The 18,359-nt window shown below is 40.3% G+C and overlaps 1 protein-coding gene across 6 annotated transcripts in view; it reads left to right on the top strand.

Moving 5' to 3' along the window:
* The window catches only part of LOC124613251 (protein phosphatase 1 regulatory subunit 12A), a 371,783-nt gene that overhangs the window by 199,682 nt on the left and 153,742 nt on the right, over positions 1-18,359 (top strand). For 5 of the 6 annotated variants that reach the window (XM_047141939.1, XM_047141940.1, XM_047141942.1 and 2 more), the window contains one exon: positions 16,569-16,694. The exons of the other annotated variant lie outside the window; for it this stretch is intronic. In XM_047141939.1, coding sequence (XP_046997895.1) covers positions 16,569-16,694 — 126 coding nt within the window. The remainder of the gene's footprint in view (positions 1-16,568; positions 16,695-18,359) is intronic. 6 annotated transcript variants of the gene reach the window in all.

Raw genomic sequence — 18,359 nt, 5'->3', positions numbered from 1 at the left:
ATTGGCAAGATACTTAGAAAATGTAACAGATCTACTAAGGAGACTGCCTACTCTACGCTTGTCCAACCTCTTCTAGAATACTGTTGTGTGCTGTGGGATCCTTACCAGATAGGATGGACAGAGTACATGGAAAAAGTTCAAAAAGGGGCAGCATGTTTTGTATTATTGTGAAATATGGAAAAGTGCTGGACATCATTTTCGTTACAACGGAATCTTCTCACGAAATTCCTATCACCAACTTTCTCCTCAGAATGTGAAAATATTTTGTTGACACTGACCTACGTAGGGAGAAACAATCACCAAGATAAAAGAAGGGAAATCTTTCTGCGTGCTTTACGAGATTGGAATAATAGAGAATTGTGAAAAAGGTGGTTCGATGAACTCTTTACAAGGCACTTAAATGTGATTTGCAGAGTATCCGTGAAGATGCAGATGTAGAAGAAGAAATGAAAGGTTGAGCTCTACCAAAAGATGTAAACTCAAGCAAAGAGTAGTGTGAACATAATATTTTCCATCCGATAGTTCCAAAAGTGTGTTTTGCACTACGAATTCTTCCTCAAGGGTGTGTCATCACAGCTGGAATTTGTTCCCAACAATTGAAATGCCTTTTGATCACATTGTAAGAAAAATTGACCAATAAAATTACATCACATGTGCTACTGCATGATAACGTACTCTGTTGATTTGAGAAACAAAACTATCCAGGAGACTGATACGGAATCCATCTCTCGGGCACTCATCTCTCTGATTGTGTGCTTGGGAACTTTTACCTTTCCCGCTCTTGATTGATCAACCATCAAGGCAGTTCGTTTATAGACAAAAATGCTCTTCAAACTAGACTGCTTTAATGTCATCGTTAGAACCAGTAGGTGTCTACAGGTGTAGAAATTGTAAACTCCTTTAGCATTGTCAGATTGTTTTAGATATTGTGAAAGAATATACTGTTGCTGATTAATTTCTCTTTGATGATTACTGTTGTGTTCAATAAACTAATGGAAAATGCAGTTAAAATATTCACTGTTCTAATACAAATTAAATACAACATGCTACCTAAACATCACGACAGCAGTCTATCTTAGTAAAGCATTAAGTGTCTGTTAGACGATTGTGCTTATTTTGACACAAATTAGTAAGATATTACCAACTTTTGACTTTGAGAAGGTCTGTATTTACTTCATGACCCATATCATACTCAAGTATTATGAAAATGTGGCAGTTCATAGATAAAATTATGTATTCACAACAACAACAAAAGTGTTGGCAGAAAACAAAAGTGGCATTATGAAGTTTGCAGTACCATAAAGCTTTTGCTTTGACACTAAGGGGTATTGAAAGTAGCAAGACGAATTTTGCCTGAACGTTGTCTTGCGATTTCTTTATAGAGTTTCTATATGCCTGCTTTTAGCTCTGCTACAAAAGAATTCAAAATTAATATTAACTGCATCTTCTATTAGTTTATTGAACACAACAGTAATCATCAAAGAGAAATTAATCAGCAACAGTATATTCTTTCACAATATCTAAAACAATCTGACAATGCTAAAGGAGTTTACAATTTCTACACCTGTAGACACCTACTGGTTCTAACGATGACATTAAAGCAGTCTAGTTTGAAGAGCATTTTTGTCTATAAACGAACTGCCTTGATGGTTGATCAATCAAGAGCAGGAAAGGTAGAAGTTCCCAAGCACACAATCAGAGAGATGAGTGCCCGAGAGATGAATTCCCTATCAGTCTCCTGGATAGTTTTGTTTCTCAAATCAACAGAGTAGGTTATCATGCAGTAGCACACGTGCTGTAGTTTTATTGGTCAATTTTTCTTACAGTGTGATCAAAAGGTTTTTCAATTGTTGGGAACAAATTCCAGCTGTGATGGACACACCCTTGGGGAAGAATTCGTAGTGCAAAACACACTTTTGGAACTATGGATGGAAAATATTATGTTCACACTACTCTTTGTTTGAGTTTGTCTTTTGGCAGAGTTCAGTCTTTCATTTCTTCTTCGGAATTAAACAATAAAGTCATCATAACTCATCACCAGTAACAGTATTGCATACGAATGCTCAATGAGCAACCTGATGACATTCAATAATAGTCACTCTGTTGATTTGTGTTGTATCGAATACAGCATGCAGTACTCCTACACCAGACTTCCATATCTTGTCTGTTGACTGCAAATGTTGCATGGTGATTAAAATGGTAATCCGTCACTTATATCAGTATTTGAGACTTCTTTAATGTGGAAAATCATTTATTCCAGAACAATCTTTGTTGAAACGAGAATATCTTTTTGTGGAATATTTTTCCCATACGTACTCACGCCACACACAGTCAAAATCTTTTGAGCTGCCTCCTCTGCATTCACTTCTCTATTACCCCAAAAGTAAATATTGAGTTGCAGATGTTACACCTTTTCCACTTGTGACCCAATTTCACAACGCTTAACTGTAGTTCATGATTTTCAAGTGTACAAAATCCAATGCTTAACTGCAAGATAATAACTATAACTTCAAATTCGAAAATGACAGTTGATAAATACACTGACAGTATCGTGCCGCCTTCACCTGGACGGCGCCTGATTTCAGGTGCCATGTGTCGTCTGGCCAGTGGCCACTGGCTGCTGCAGCGTGAGGAAACGCTCGAGCGTAGGCTGTAGCTGTTCTGATCGCGACACAGCCACAAGCTGCACTGCAGAATTGTTTATGGAAGTATTTGTTATTACTTGCAGGTAGAATGTGAAGTGAATTATCTTCGATGTTCAATGAGACTCATACTCATAACTTTAGATGAGAGCTGGAGATCACATTGGATGTGAACATGTGACTATAAGTTTAGAATGCATGATGATTACCACTAGATCATGGGCTCACACAACACGACATCATCTCGGAAGTAGACAACACTTCCTCCTGACACTTCCACATCTTGCAGTGTTGCCAGATTGTGCAGATGGCCAGATTGTGCAGATGGCCAGACTCTGCGTTGTCAGTGGCAGTCAGTTTTATTGGCCACTTTAAGTGATCAACTCGGACTTAGAAACTGACTGCCGGCAGGCCAGTCACAGAGACTATGTCTAAGACTTCACATTGGTATGTTCTGCAGAAATGATTAGCATTTGAACCAAATCAGCCCACAGGTTCAAGGTCAACAGAGATATCACAGTGCAACACCATCGATCAGTAAAATGTGCCTGCGGCTCTCATTGTCACTCTAAAGCGAAGGTGATGGATCAGAGTGATGTGAGTAGATGTGTAGGATGCCTTACAGATGTATGCGCGAACCGTACCTTCAAATCGGTTATATTGATAAAGGGTGCAATAATGGCATGTGAGGAAGTGCTGCATCCATCCAGGAAAATACTGCTCATGTGTGACGAAATGTTTCAGCAGTGCAACAGGTGTATGCAGAATGGTTCATGGAAGGCTATAAAATGTAGCGATAAGGGTCAGGCCCCACCACCCAGATCATCCCCCCAAGAAGATAGACTTCTCATCCAAATGGCACTGCAGAACAGATCTGTGCGCTCCTCAGCTGTGGCACAACAGTGTAACAATGTAGCACATAATACACTATCAGGACTGACAGTCCTTTGCCATTTATAATGCCATAGGTTATGTGCGCATCGTCCACTTATCCGCCTACCTTTGATGAATGTGCAGAAACAGGCTAGACGGCAGTAGTATATGGAACGATGTCACTGGGGACAAAAGTGGTATCAGATAGTGTTTTTGAACAAATCCAGATTATGCTAGTTTGAAAATGATGACCACATTTTTTTTGCTGCAGGGGGGGGGGGGGGGGGGGGGAGTGACATTACATTGGCTGGATTCACGCAAGAGATACTGGGCCAGCTCTTGCTTGAATCCAGCCAATGTAATGCCACTCCCCCCCGTCTGCTCAGCCGTCATTTCACCCTATCCCACACATTTTTGGTTGGTAACAAGTCGAATGAACTGGCAGGGCAGGGCAAGGCAAAAGGCTGACACCACAAATGAACTTTGGAACTAAGTGAATGCAGCATGGATGGCTATACCACAGGACGCCATTTGCTCCTTATATGCATTGATTCCATCATGCAGGGACAAGTTATTGGGGCTCATGGTGGACCCTGTGCATACTAGGCAACAGAACACATGCTGAACAGAGGTGTACATAGGACCAGAATTTTCTCAGTTTCTCAGCCAGACCTAATGCTTAAGGTGTGATGGAGGTAGTTGTTGTATGCTTCATGCATAGATCGTTTCACAGACATACTAGCCCGGGGACTGGGTGTTTGTGTTGTTCTCATTTTATCATCATCATCATCATCATTCGTGACAGTGGCAAGATTGGACTGCATAAAAATTGGTCTATGTAAAAATTGGGACTTCATACGGGCGCTAATGAACGCGCAGTTGAGTGTCCCACAAACCAAACATCACTACCACCATCACAGACACACACTAATCTTACTGACCTCTGCTTGTTGTCATTTGCACGTTCACTTGTGAATCAAAAATGCAACAGCCTGTGCTTCCTCAGTGTTATCTGAATTTCATTTTTGAACTATGGAGGCTGTCCTTAATCCACTTATTAGGCACAATAGTGCTCTGGACAATGATTTACAATCTGTTTAAATGTGCACTAATTCCTCTACATCCATCATTGCTGGAACTAAATGATGTCAGTTCATCGACGAAGTAAGGGGGTATCAACTGCTTATCTGCTTGTTATAGCAGAAACACACTCCAAGCCTTTTTGTTTGATTTGTTAACATTTGTAACCATAGTCGCTATAATGACATGAGGATCACAAATCGCAGTCTCTATACAAGGTTCCAGCCTTTTTGTAGCTACAAGGTCTAAGATATTTCCATTACATGTGGCTTGCCAATCTAGCTGCTCAAGACAAGTTTTCAGAAAATATGTTCAAAAGTACTTTGCAAGACTGACTTAATGTACACCGTCCCACCACCCTCTCCACCCCCATCCCGCACAATGAATCCATATATGTATCAATCTGCACATGGTAGATTAAATGGCAATGTAGGAAAAGATATATTGCTACTTACTGTAAATATAACACATTAAGTTGCAGATAGGCACTATTAAAAGACAAAACAAAAGCTTTTGGCCAAAATGCCATTTGGTTGCTGCCAGAGTGACACTGTGGCTTGAGCTGCTGTAGTTGGGCAGTTTTGTGTGTGTGTGTGTGTGTGTGAGAGAGAGAGAGAGAGAGAGAGAGAGAGAGAGAGAGAGAGAGGTGTGCTTGCTTGTATGTGTGAATGGTTTGTGTGTTTATGGCTGTTGTAAGTGTCTTTCAATTGTGCCTGTCTGTAACTTAATGTGTCATCTTTATGGTACGTAGCAATCTATCTTTACATTGCTGATGTTCCTTCCTGGAATTTCCTTGGTAGATTAAAGTCATCTCCAATTAGTACTACAGCATGGTCTGGGTATTTATGCACTACTGACTGTAGACTTCCTTTGAATGACTCTAAAACCGTCACAGCACAATCAAGTGGCTGGTAAAACTTCCAACAGTTAACTTGTAACAGTATTGTGAAAAGGAAAGTTGCTACTCACCATGTAGTGGAGATGCTGAGTTGCAGATAAGCACAACAGTACGACTGTCACAAATATAGCGATCAGCCAGTAAGGCCTTCATCAAAATTAGACGGCAAACACACACAAACCCACTCACGAACACATGACTGCAGTCTTCGGCAACTGAGGCCACACTGTGAGCAGCAACACTAGTGTATGATGGGAGTGGCAACTGGGTGTGGGTAAGGAAGAGGCTGGGGCGGGGAGGGGAAGGGATAGTAGGGTATGGGTGGCAGGCAGTGGCATGCTGTTGGGAGCATGCAGCGATGAGGTGCAAAGAGGGTAGGGCAGCTATGGGCACTCAGGAGGTTAGACAGAGAGCAGCAGGGAGCTGAAAACCAGAAAAGTGAAAAAAAGAAAAAGGTTGCGGTGGAGAAATGAAGGCTGTGTAGTGCTGGAATGGGAAGAGAGAAGGGGCTGGATGGGAGAGAACAATGATTAACGAAGTTTGAGGCCGGGAGGGTTACGGGAATGTAGGATATATTGCAGGAAAAGTTCCCACCTGCACAATTCAGAAAAGCTGGCGTTGGTGGGAAGGATCCGTCAACAGTTAGCTAGGTTCCACCTAGACGTGTTATGTGCAATCCGATAACTTCGCTGGCACAATCAGTTTCGGCTTCAATAAAGGTAATTTTCTTGTCAGCTACAGTGAACACTACCCCTCCTGTGGCTTCTAATCTGTCTTTCTGTTGAATTGCTAAATATCTCAGAAAATTTCTATTTTAGGTTTCAACCAGCTCATTCCCAAGAAAATTTTTGCCCGAGAGCTTTCCTGGAGGCCAGTAAATTCAGGAACTTTGTTATAAACACTGTGACAATTTGCTGTTAAAAATTTTGAAAGTCAAAGTGTCTTTACTCTGGAAAGTGGTCTGACTTCCCTGTTAGCATATCGACTGTGGAGTCTTCTTCAGTGTACCTCAAACTATCGCCTAGCCTAGAAAGGAAGGGAAAAAAAAGTGCACTCTACAAGTACTTTGCTTCCCAAGTAGCTGCTGCCTTCGTGTAGTGCACCCCGATACTATCAAGAGGAATCCTAACAATCCCCAATCGAAAATGCAGGTATAGAAATCTGCGGCCAAGACTGTCATAGAGTTGACAAAGCATTTGATTTAGACCCTCCATTTGCCTCTAAACCAAAGGACACTCATCAGCTCTTGGAACAGTGCTGCAAATTGCGATCCCTGTTTGCGCTCAGCACACGAAATCAGAAGCCTTCACTATTTCCACAAGCCTGTACGAACTGATGGTGGCTTCAGAATCCATGTGACAGGCGTTGTTGGTGCCGATGTGAGCCATAATTTGCTAGTGACTGCACACTGCACACTTGATAGCCACATGCGAGATCACCTCCTCATCTCAGATAAGGCTCCCCCGGCAGACATTGAGAGTCTAAAATTAGCTTTCTTTCCAGCCCTGAATGCTACCTTCCTAAGGTGCTCCATAATGCACCTAATGTTGTAGCTCCCAATAACTAGTAAACACCTGTCCCTATGTGCCGGCTTGGACCATGTTGAAGGAGTGGTCACCTGTTGACTCACAGGGTGAACAGGCAAAGCCAGACAGCCAGCATCCACATTGGCCCTCTGCCTCAAGTGATACGAATGCGTTTCTGCTTGCCACTTACTATTCTGTGAGGGCTGATCACTATGTTTGGTGCACTAGAAAGTGCCTCAACAGCTGAGTTCATGTGCGAAAGAAGTGACACCTTGGGTATCCCGTGTGACATGCCAGATTCTCTGACACCGTTACATCATGAGGCAGCAGGCTGAAGGCGGCAGATCATAGCCAAAAGTGTATTCTGCTGTTCGCGAATTGCAGTCAGTTCCTTGTGTGTCCGCACCCAGCATGCACACGTCTTACCCGTACAAGCAGGGCTAACTGAACAGTAAATTACAAAAGCAGATAGATAGCTAGCTATGCAACTTGTTACCCTCCTGATGTGTCACCAATAGGCCATGTTTTCTTGGTGTATTGTGTAGCTGGTTGTTCAATGAAATGAAAACTGCACTACAGGCTGCCTGAATTTACACCTGCAGCTAAAAACAAAAGATTAAACCTCTTAAGTAGGAAACCATGCACGAAATTTCAGATTATATTACTATGAAAACACAGGAAAAACTAAATACAAGACTTGCCACTCTGGAGGTGCGAACAGGCAGCAGCAGAGGGCCTAACTGCTCGAAGCAGAACAGAAAGTTGGATCAAAATAGTCCCTTGTATCTATGTGTAATAATGTAAAAGTGGTTAACAATTAGTGTAATGTTACTTCCCTTCCAGCAATGCTTTGTATATGCATAAATACAGTCACACTTTTAAACAATGGAAACTACAGGTAGGAATATCAACAATGTGGGAAAAGATAGATTGCTGCGTACTGTAAAGAAGACACGCTAAGTTGCAGACAGGCTCAATAAAAAGATACTTGCAGAAAGCTCTTGGCCACAGCCTTCATCAGGAAAAGAGAAACACATACCATTAATACACACAACTAAGCGCATCTCATGCACACGACTGCCAACTCTGGCAGCTCAGACTGGTATGCATTTCGGTCTGAGCTGCCAGAGTTGGTGGTCATGTGTGTATGAGATGTGCTTAGCTGTGTGTATGAATGGTATTTGTTTCTCTTTGCTGATGAAGGTTGTGGCCGAGAGCTTTATGTAAGTATCTTTAACTGTGCCTGTGTGCAACTTAAATGAGTCTTCTTTGTGGTAAGTAGCAATCTATCTTCTCATACCTTGTTAATAGTTGCACTTTAGTTTGATTCCACGTTGTCCATTTTCCCTTGAAACTGGCTGTGGGACATAGTTCATAGGTGAGCGGTTGTGTAGTTTGTAGGTGAGTTGTTGTTGTTATCTTATACCAATGCCTGTATTTAAATGTTTTCCACAGTTACTTAATTTTAATCCCACAAAGTAAGATTGATTGTATTGTCCATTATTAATAATTTTGCAATTGACACTCTGTTGATTGTGACACGTTGTGGCACCAGTCATACTTTCTTCATACATGAATGTGTGTCATAGTTTAGTAATTACATTTATACAAGACTGAAGAGAAATTCTATATCTGTTGCAGGGGGAGAATTTTAGAAAGCCTAACTATTTTGAATATCTGCTGCTCTTGTATTTTACCAAATCACATCATATATGGATTTGTATATCTAAAAACAAAGATGATGTGACTTAACAAACGAAAGTGCTGGCAGGTCGATAGACACACAAACAAACACAAACATACACCCAAAATTCAAGCTTTCGCAACAAACGGTTGCTTCATCAGGAAAGAGGGCAGGAGAGTGAAAGACCCTGTCTGTTACCCCCCGAAACCATCCTTGTAACCATTGATGCCACTTCCTTATACACAAATATTCCGCACATCCAGGGCCTCGCTGCGATGGAGCACATCCTTTCACGCCTATCACCTGCTACCCTACCTAAAACCTCTTTCCTCATTACCTTAGCCAGCTTCATCCTGACCCACAACTTCTTCACTTTCGAAGGCCAGACATACCAACAATTAAAGGGAACAGCCATGGGTACCAGGATGGCCCCCTCGTACGCCAACCTATTCATGGGTCACTTACAGGAAGCCTTCTTGGTTACCCAGGCCTGCCAACCCAAAGTTTGGTACAGATTTATTGATGACATCTTCATGATCCGGTCTCACAGTGAACAACAACTCCAGAATTTGCTCTCCAACCTCAACTCCTTTGGTTCCATCAGATTCACCTGGTCCTACTCCAAATCCCATGCCACTTTCCTTGACGTTGACATCCACCTGTCCAATGGCCAGCTTCACACGTCCGTCCACATCAAACCCACCAACAAGCAACAGTACCTCCATTATGACAGCTGCCACCCATTCCACATCAAACGGTCCCTTCCCTACAGCTTAGGTCTTCGTGGCAAACGAATCTGCTCCAGTCCGGGATCCTTGAACCATTACGCCAACAACCTGAAAACAGCTTTCGCATTCCGCAACTACCCTCCCTACCTGGTACAGAAGCAAATTACCAGAGCCACTTCCTCATCTCCTCAAACCCAGAACCTCCCACAGAAGAAACCCAAAAGTGCCCCACTTGTGACAGGATACTTTCCGGGACTGGATCAGACTCTGAATGTGGCTCTCCAGCAGGGATAAGACTTCCTCAAATCCTTCCCTGAAATGAGATCCATCCATCATGAAATCCTCCCCACTCCACCAAGAGTGTCTTTCTGCCGTCCACCTAACCTTCATAACCTCTTAGTTCATCCCTATGAAATCCCCAAACCACCTTCCCTACCCTCTGGCTCCTACCCTTGTAACCTCCCCCGGTGTAAAACCTATCCCATGCACCCTCCCACCACCACCTACTCCAGTCCTGTAACCCAGAGGGTGTACACGATTAAAGGCAGAGCCACGTGTGAAAGCACCCACGTGATTTACCAACTGACCTGCCCACACTGTAAAGCTTTCTATGTGGGAATGACCAGCAACAAACTGTCCATTCGCATGAATGGACACAGGCAGACAGTGTTTGTTGGTAATGAGGATCACCCTGTGGCTAAACATGCCTTGGTGCACGGCCAGCACATCTTGGCACAGTGTTACACCGTCCGGGTTATCTGGATACTTCCCACTAACACCAACCTGTCAGAACTCCGGAGATGGGAACGTACCCTTCAGTATATCCTCTCTTTTCGTTATCCGCCAGGGCTCAATCTCCACTAATTTCAATTTGCCGCCGCTCATACCTCACCTGTCTTTCAACAACATCTTTGCCTCTGTACTTCCGCCTCAACTGACATCTCTGCCCAAACTCTTTGTCTTTAAATATGTCTGCTTGTGTCTGTATATGTGTGGATGGATATGTGTGTGTGTGTGTGTGTGTGTGTGTGTGTGTGTGTGTGTGTGTGTGTGTGAGTGTATACCCGTCCTTTTTTCCCCCTAAGGTAAGTCTTTCCGCTCCCGGGATTGGAATGACTCCTTACCCTCTCCCTTAAAACCCACATCCTTTCGTCTTTCCCTCTCCTTCCCTCTTTCCTGATGAGGCAACAGTTTGTTGCGAAAGCTTGAATTTTGTGTGTATGTTTGTGTTTGTTTGTGTGTCTGTCGACCTGCCAGCACTTTCATTTGGTAAGTCACATCATCTTTGTTTTTAGATATATTTTTCCCATGTGGAATGTTTCCCTCTATTATATTCATATATGGATTTGAATTGAAATTATGTGATTGAGACAAAATTTTTAATAGCTGCCAAAGCAACATGATTGCACACGTCTATATGGACTTTTTAGCCTGATATTGTACATGTCTAAACTTCAAATGGCCCTTCGAGGCATGTTGACAAATAGAAATACATATACAAGTGTCTTTGTACTGCTTACGATTGTTGTTGTTGTTGTTGTTGTTGTTGTTGTGGTCTTCAGCCTGGAGACTGGCTTGATGCAGCTCTCCATGCTACTCTCTCCTGTGCAAGCTCCTTCATCTCAGAGTACCTACTGCAACCTACATCCTTCTGAATCTGCTTAGTGTGTTTTCATCTCTTGGTCTCCCTCTACGATTTTTACCCTCCACGCTGCCCTCCAGTACTAAACTGGTGATCCCTTGATGCCTCAGAACATGTCCTACCAATCGATACCTTCTTCTAGTCAAGTTGTGCCACAAACTTCTCTTCTCCCCAATCCTATTCAATACCTCCTCATTAGTTACGTGATCTACCCACCTTATCTTCAGCATTCTTCTGTAGCACCACATTTCGAAAGCTTCTATTCTCTTCTTGTCCAAACTAGTTATCGTCCATGTTTCACTTCCATACATGGCTACACTCCATACAAATACTTTCAGAAACTACTTCCTGACACTTAAATCTATACTCGATGTTAACAAATTTCTCTTCTTCAGAAACGCTTTCCTCACCATTGCCTCTCTACATTTTATATCCTCTCTACTTCGACCATCATCAGTTACTTTGCTCCCCAAATAGCAAAACTCCTTTACTACTTTAAGTGTCTCATTTCCCAATGTAATTCCCTCAGCATCACCCGACTTAATTCGACTACATTCCATTATCCTTGTTTTGCTTTTGTTGATGTTCATCTTATATCCTCCTTTGAAGACACTATCCATTCCGTTCAACTGCTCTTCCAAGTCCTTTGCTGTCTCTGACAGAATTACAATGTCATCGGCGAACCTCAAAGTTTTTATTTCTTCTCCATGGATTTTAATACCTACTCCGAATCTTTCTTTTGCTTCCTTTACTGCTTGCTCAATATACAGATTGAATAACATTGGGGAGAGGCTACAACCCTGTCTCACTCCCTTCCCAACCACTGCTTCCCTTTCATACCCCTCGACTCTTATAACTGCCATCTGGTTTCTGTACAAATTGTAAATAGCCTTTCGCTCCCTGTATTTTACCCCTGCCACCTTTAGAATTTGAAAGAGAGTATTCCAGTCAACATTGTCAAAAGCTTTCTCTAAGTCTACAACTAAGATTGGAAACACAAAATACTCTTGTGAACTTGAGTGGAAATGCCAGTTACTTGTATCTTCTTTACCCAGTTAACAATGTAGCGATTCCTGTGATCGAAAGAGTGTTGAGAAAGAAGTTTCCATTAAAAAACCTCATACTTTCCAAGTTTAAGAGGTTAGTGCAAAACATTTTTTAGTCGTTCACAAAAATTTCTGTAGATTTGTTGTATAATACATTCCCATTTAGCATGTAGTCTCCGCATTAGACAGTTTTTATGTATTTCAGTCCTTTCACTTTTACTGTTGCCAATATCTTTCCATCCCTTTGACACCATTTTCCTTGGATGTTGGGTCTTCATATCTTCATCATTTCTTGCTCTGTCCCTGCAAGTATCTTGAACACCTCTGTTTGTTGTCAGATATCTCCGTACATGCAATGCCTGCTTGTAGCTGTTTCTTGACAGAGCAGTTTGGACTCCCCAAAGTGTCGTTTCCATTTTGTTAATCTGTTCCTGTGCAACCAAATTAAATGTACACTTCTATTCCTCGTCATCTCTATCGCTCTTTCTCACTCCCTGTAATCTGTAGGCCATTATCATATATTCGCTTCGTAAGGGAATGCTATCTCACAAATATGCTATCTGTTGTGCAGTATCAAACTTGTACAATGAGTTTCATTTATAAAGTAGAACATTTTGCAGCTGGTAGTTGCAGAAAACAGTTTAATTATAGCTTAAAAAACCCCAACAGTGTTAAATATATGAAATTTGTGAAAAAGCAAAAAACATTTAACTTCAGTTTTATGAAAACGGTAGATTGTTGCTCACCGTTGAGCTGCAGACAGACACACGGAAGCTCTAAATGTATAGCAGTCCTTTTTGTTGGGCCTGTCTGTGACTCAATGTCTCCTTTGTATGGGTGGTGTGTAGCAGTCCATCCTTGGCATAATTTTGTTGTTGTTCCATCCTGGACTTTCCATTGTTTAATATTAAACTTCAAATAACAAACTGAATCTAGAATTTTGTAGCTTCATTTTCATACGATGAAGTTATACAAGCATTACAAAAAGTCAATAAATATTTTAATTACATGAGAAATGAGTGCGATCGTTGCAAATAGCTGATATTGTCACACACGTCCTGCATGTCTTCGTGCAAAGAGTGGCCCAAAAGCCTATTTCTTCTTCTTCTTCTTCTTCTTCTTCTTCTTCAGCAATATCTAACAAAAATGAAATTGCATTGTGTTATTCCCGTGACTTTTTTTAATGAGCTTCTTATCTAATTAGTGTCATGTGTTGCTTGTGAGTCACCCTTTCTCATTTTCCTTCTTTGTTCCCTTTTTCCTGACTGTATTTTGGTTGGGATTTTTCCATTGAATGTCAATACTGCATGCTACAAAACTTTTGAACTCAGCATGATTATATGTAGGTAAGTGGCTTAATTATAAATTCGTCTCCCTTCTTTATATTTGATAAGACAGAATTATTTGCTTAATTTTGGATGTGTACACTTTTCGTTCGCGTTGAGTATGCTTGCTGTAATGGCAGTTATTGCAGACATACAGTGCAAGAATAAAATAACCACTTATACTGCTCTGCAGGTTGAGACAGCAACTGCATTTGTATGTTTCATATAAGATGTTTCTCATCAAATTAATTGAATTCTTCGAAATATCCAGATGAATAAATGTTAAAGTATTCAAACAGTTCTAAAAGTTCCATGCTTTATAATGATTATTGATGTCCCGTCTTTGTGAGATGATTCCAAAAATTGTTTGTTTGATGTGTTACTGTTTAGTAGGTTTTGAATTATAATGCACTGTAACATGATGGCCATAAGATATTAAAGCTTAAAAATTCAGATTTAATTTCTGTCTTTATCCAAGTGATGGGATAATATGACCAACACGCCGGTTGCTGTTGAAGTTCTGGGAAATTCTGTGGGATATTTACTTGCAGGTGCCTTAAAGCCTGCATCTTTTCTGATATGTTCATGCAGTTGGATGTGTAAGATGATTACCAAGAAGTATCACACACATTTTAATCAGCTAAGAAATTTGGAAGCTTTTGTTGAGTATGGACTGAAGATTTCCTGTAGCAAGTCAGTGCCTTTATTAAAATACAGTGAATCAAAGAGAGAAAATACAGTAAACCCCTTTTTAATGAATTTCTAGGGACCTAAATATTTTTTCTTAGAGTTTTTTCTTAGGTAGGGGGCTTTGTGATGGCTCATGGAAGGAATAATCCAAAAATCATAATTCAAGAATGTTTGGGCAATTACAAACTTATCAAGAATCTAACAATGGAAAATCCAGTATGGATTGTAATAATATTATAAAAAGGAAAGTTGCTACTCACAATATAGTGGAGATTCTGAGTCGCAGTTAGGCACAACAAAGAGTGTGGTATATGTAATCACACTTCTTACAGAACACATTCTTTAGTTTTAGAAAAACAAGATGAGGTGTTTGTTTTGTCCTTCCAGCCTACTGTAGGGACAGAAGTTCTCTCTCCAATTGGCTGATGTTGGTTTAATTGACTGGTCTACAGTAAAAGAAGAAAAGTAGTTCCTGACCATATCAAGTATCTTCACAGCAGCTGTGGAACATGGTGCAACGTCTTCTTCTTCTTCTTCTTCTTCAGCATCGTCCCACCACTGCCTCCACCTCCTAACTCACAGTGCTCCTTCACTAGAATTTCACACTTGTCACTCACATTTACCTCAGGTGTGGAAGTCAAAGCATTGTCACCACAAGAAACAGTCCTGGAATGTGTCATTTCCAGGAACATTTGTGATTTTACTCCATTCTTCTTGTGGAATTAAGTTATCTACATCAGCAACTGATGTACAGGTAAATCTCTTTGAATGTCATAGTTACATGCATACAGAATTTGAGTAAATAGTCATTTTATATGTAAAATATTGGGTTAGGTGCTCACTTATGCTCGTATTAAGTTGGAAAATGCAGAGTTTCGTATTATTTTTACAAAAAATAACTATATCATCTTTCTGAAACCCATTTTAATGCGGAATTTATATACTTGAAAATTTAACACTGAAAACACACAATAATACACTAAAATCATTTTCGTTAAGTCCATCTGAATACTAAATAGCCTCTGAATCATCTGTATTGGAAGAATCTGATGGTGCTATAGACGGTTCAATTTCCATGATGGATTTCCTTACGTGAAAATCCTTTGTGGCTGAAGTGTTCTCACTAGGTGCTTAACATTCATTTGAAGTGCCGCACTGTTTTGCAAAGAAATGTTTGTTGGCTGTGTAGTCTTCTTTTCCAGTTGATTATACAATACCACTATTTGTAACATTTAAGAGAATTTTCAATTTCTGTCTTCACTGTTGCACTCAATACCTCTTCATGCTAACGTTCTTCAAAAATTGTCATTGCAGCATAGATCATTCTGAAAGCTTTGGCCATTTTCTTCATTGTCAGTTTTCTAACAGGCAGAACTTCCTCAGATCACTATTTCTTCTTCGTTACTGTTCGTACTGGAAACTATTAAATCTTCATTGCTATATCCCCTGAATGAGAGTTTAGAAGGTCATACACATTCTCTTCATTGTCATCAGTGAATCCAATCTGCTGTGCCACGTCTGCATTTTCTGTCCTTGCAGTGATGACGTCACTAATCACTTCATCTTCTAGCACCAACACAGCACTGGGCCACTGTTTCCTTCATACACCATTGATAGATTTTGTAGGAATTTCAGTCCATGCAAGTCTAATAGCAGTCACTATCTTAATATTAAACTGTCACAGGAAAATCTTGGAGATAAGTTCATTATTTAATCAAATTCTTTATGAGATTGGAGAAAGTTTTATGCTGAAGTCATGGTGGAGAGAAAGAATAGAGGACAGGTCTAGATGTGAGTGTATAGGACAGGTTGCTGATGATGTCTGTTGCAACAGTTACACTGAAATGAACAGGGTAAATTTCACGCAAAAAGAATGGTGAGCCATATCAAACCAAAAGAAGGGTTGATGGCCAAATATCACCATCAACAGTTGTCATTTTTGAGGACAAACAGTGGAGGATCTGTAACAGGAAGAAGAGGAAAATTGCGGACACTAATCTTAGAACAACATATGTCATTATATGTATGTAAGATACTGTGTGCATCAGGCTTCATGTTCGATGAATGGTGGAACAGCCAGCTAACAGAAGACATTGGATGATTGTGAAACTTGTGTTACAGTGCTTTAAGAAAGAGAAATCACCAATCTGTAATAAAGTTTGATTGATGTGTGCCATACTTGTCTGTTAAACCATTTCCCCCCCATGGCATTTAGTTATAAACTGAGTCCCTTCTGATACTATATGCATGAATTTGGCAGTAAAAGCATTATGTCTTATTCCATGATCTAAAAATTGTACTAACATTGAGGTGCTAACCTGTGTTTAACCTGCTTTGTGCTTGTTTGCTGCATATGCAAAACACTTTACATTTTTACCTGCATTGGATCTTAACGGCACAATCGCTTTGTATTTTTATGTTTTGGCGCATGCAGGTTTTATCCCAAATACTTGGAGTTAAAAGCGAGAATAAAAGCTGGTTCATGCCCTACGTTACACTCGTCCTCAGATTCTGCCCTTCCGACACGTTCTGCATCACTACGAGACAAGTGTGATTCAAGGTAGGAACTTCAAATGCCCTACCTGTGAATTGATAGCTGTCCAGTAGTTTGCTGTTTTCAGTTTTGTCTCACTGCAGAATCAATTACGTGAGAATGGGATGCTTACTATGTAATGAAGTATGTGTAAAATGGTGATGGTGATGTTATTCATCTATGTTATTACCATGGATATTACTGATCAACATGGGCTTGGTCTCACCAATGGAAATGCCATCTTGATATTTTACTGGCACAGTAAAAGTATTTCCTTTTTGTTTTGGTATGAGTGTGTTTGGAGAGGAACCAAACACCATCTTACCTTCTTCCAAATACATTCATCTGATTGAGCAAAAATAATGTTTGTGCATAAAAACTTTCTTTTAAATAACCTTTTAACAGTTCTTAAAGGGCATTTTTCCTTGTACAAGAAGCAAAACTTTAGGCGTTTCAAGGGAGGTGGAAACTATTTCTGCTCTAAGAGTGAATTTGGGAAGCCTAAGCAATTGATTGTATATGCATTTCTTTCTGTATATTCACCATTCAGTTCTCAGTTTTGAAGGATAGTGCGGGTGTGTTCTTAGAATAATTAAGATATTCAAATAAAGTGTGGACATTTTATCATATTCAGATCCTTCTCCATTGTTGCATTAACCAGTAGAAGGATAAATGTTGGCCGTGGCAAATATTATTCATTCTAGATCAGCCACACATTCGCAGAGAATTTTGAAATTGCGTGTTAATATAGTGTAGTCGTGATTTTTTCAACCAAACTATTCATTCAACTACTGTGGTGTCCTTGTTTTAACAAACTTAATGTGTCGTGTTAGGATGTTATTTATTGTTGGGGGAGTGGATTTCTCCCATGTCTTCGTGGGCGTATTTTGTAACAAGATACTCAAGAATATCAGCTCATTTCCCTCACACGAAAGCACATATAACTGGATGCACAAATACAAACAGATATCATCCTCACTAGCCCACTTACCTTCCCTGTTGGTGTGTTAGTGGCATGGAGTGCATAGCTCAGTTGAGGGACATATGATTGTAGAGATGGTTTCTGTTATTGATTATCTAGCCAAGCTGAGTTTCATTATATGAAACAACGTGTGCTTCTAAGTAATAATTATCTCTGATCTCCCAGTTAAAGTGTAATATTGGATTGTACTTACAGACAGCGGCTAACCAATAGCATGGGTATTTGCATGCACTTGATTTGTCACAACACAACTGTTTCTCGCAGCACTTACATATTTATCAGTATCAAACAATGGAAAATGCAGGTGGGAATAAAAACGGTATTATGAAAAGGATAGGTTGCTACTCCCCATATAGAGGAGATGTGTGTGTAAGTGCATGCACATGTATCAATGTGATGAGTAGGATGCTTTTGTAACCAAGAACAATCTTTCATTAACAAGGATAAATTGACTTCTTGCCAAAAGTCGTGCAGCCATGATGAGTTTTAATCACCCTTGGATTCTTGTATGGTCCCTTCCTCATAGAGGCATCTCTCAGCCTCTAGAGCAGTGGTTCCCAACCGGGGGGTAATTACCCCCTGAGGGGAAAAATGAAATTTTCTGTGGGATAAAAACTAAATGACTTTTATTCTATTTTAGTCATGAAACTAAATTATTTTCAAAAGATCATTACTATTATCACAATTTAGTAAGACTCTAATATTGATTA

This window comes from Schistocerca americana, chromosome 4 (genome assembly GCF_021461395.2).
Source record: "Schistocerca americana isolate TAMUIC-IGC-003095 chromosome 4, iqSchAmer2.1, whole genome shotgun sequence".
In the NCBI taxonomy this organism is placed as follows: domain Eukaryota; kingdom Metazoa; phylum Arthropoda; class Insecta; order Orthoptera; family Acrididae; genus Schistocerca; species Schistocerca americana.
Note: the sequence above shows the minus strand (reverse complement) of the source record. Positions and strands in the feature narration are given on the sequence as shown.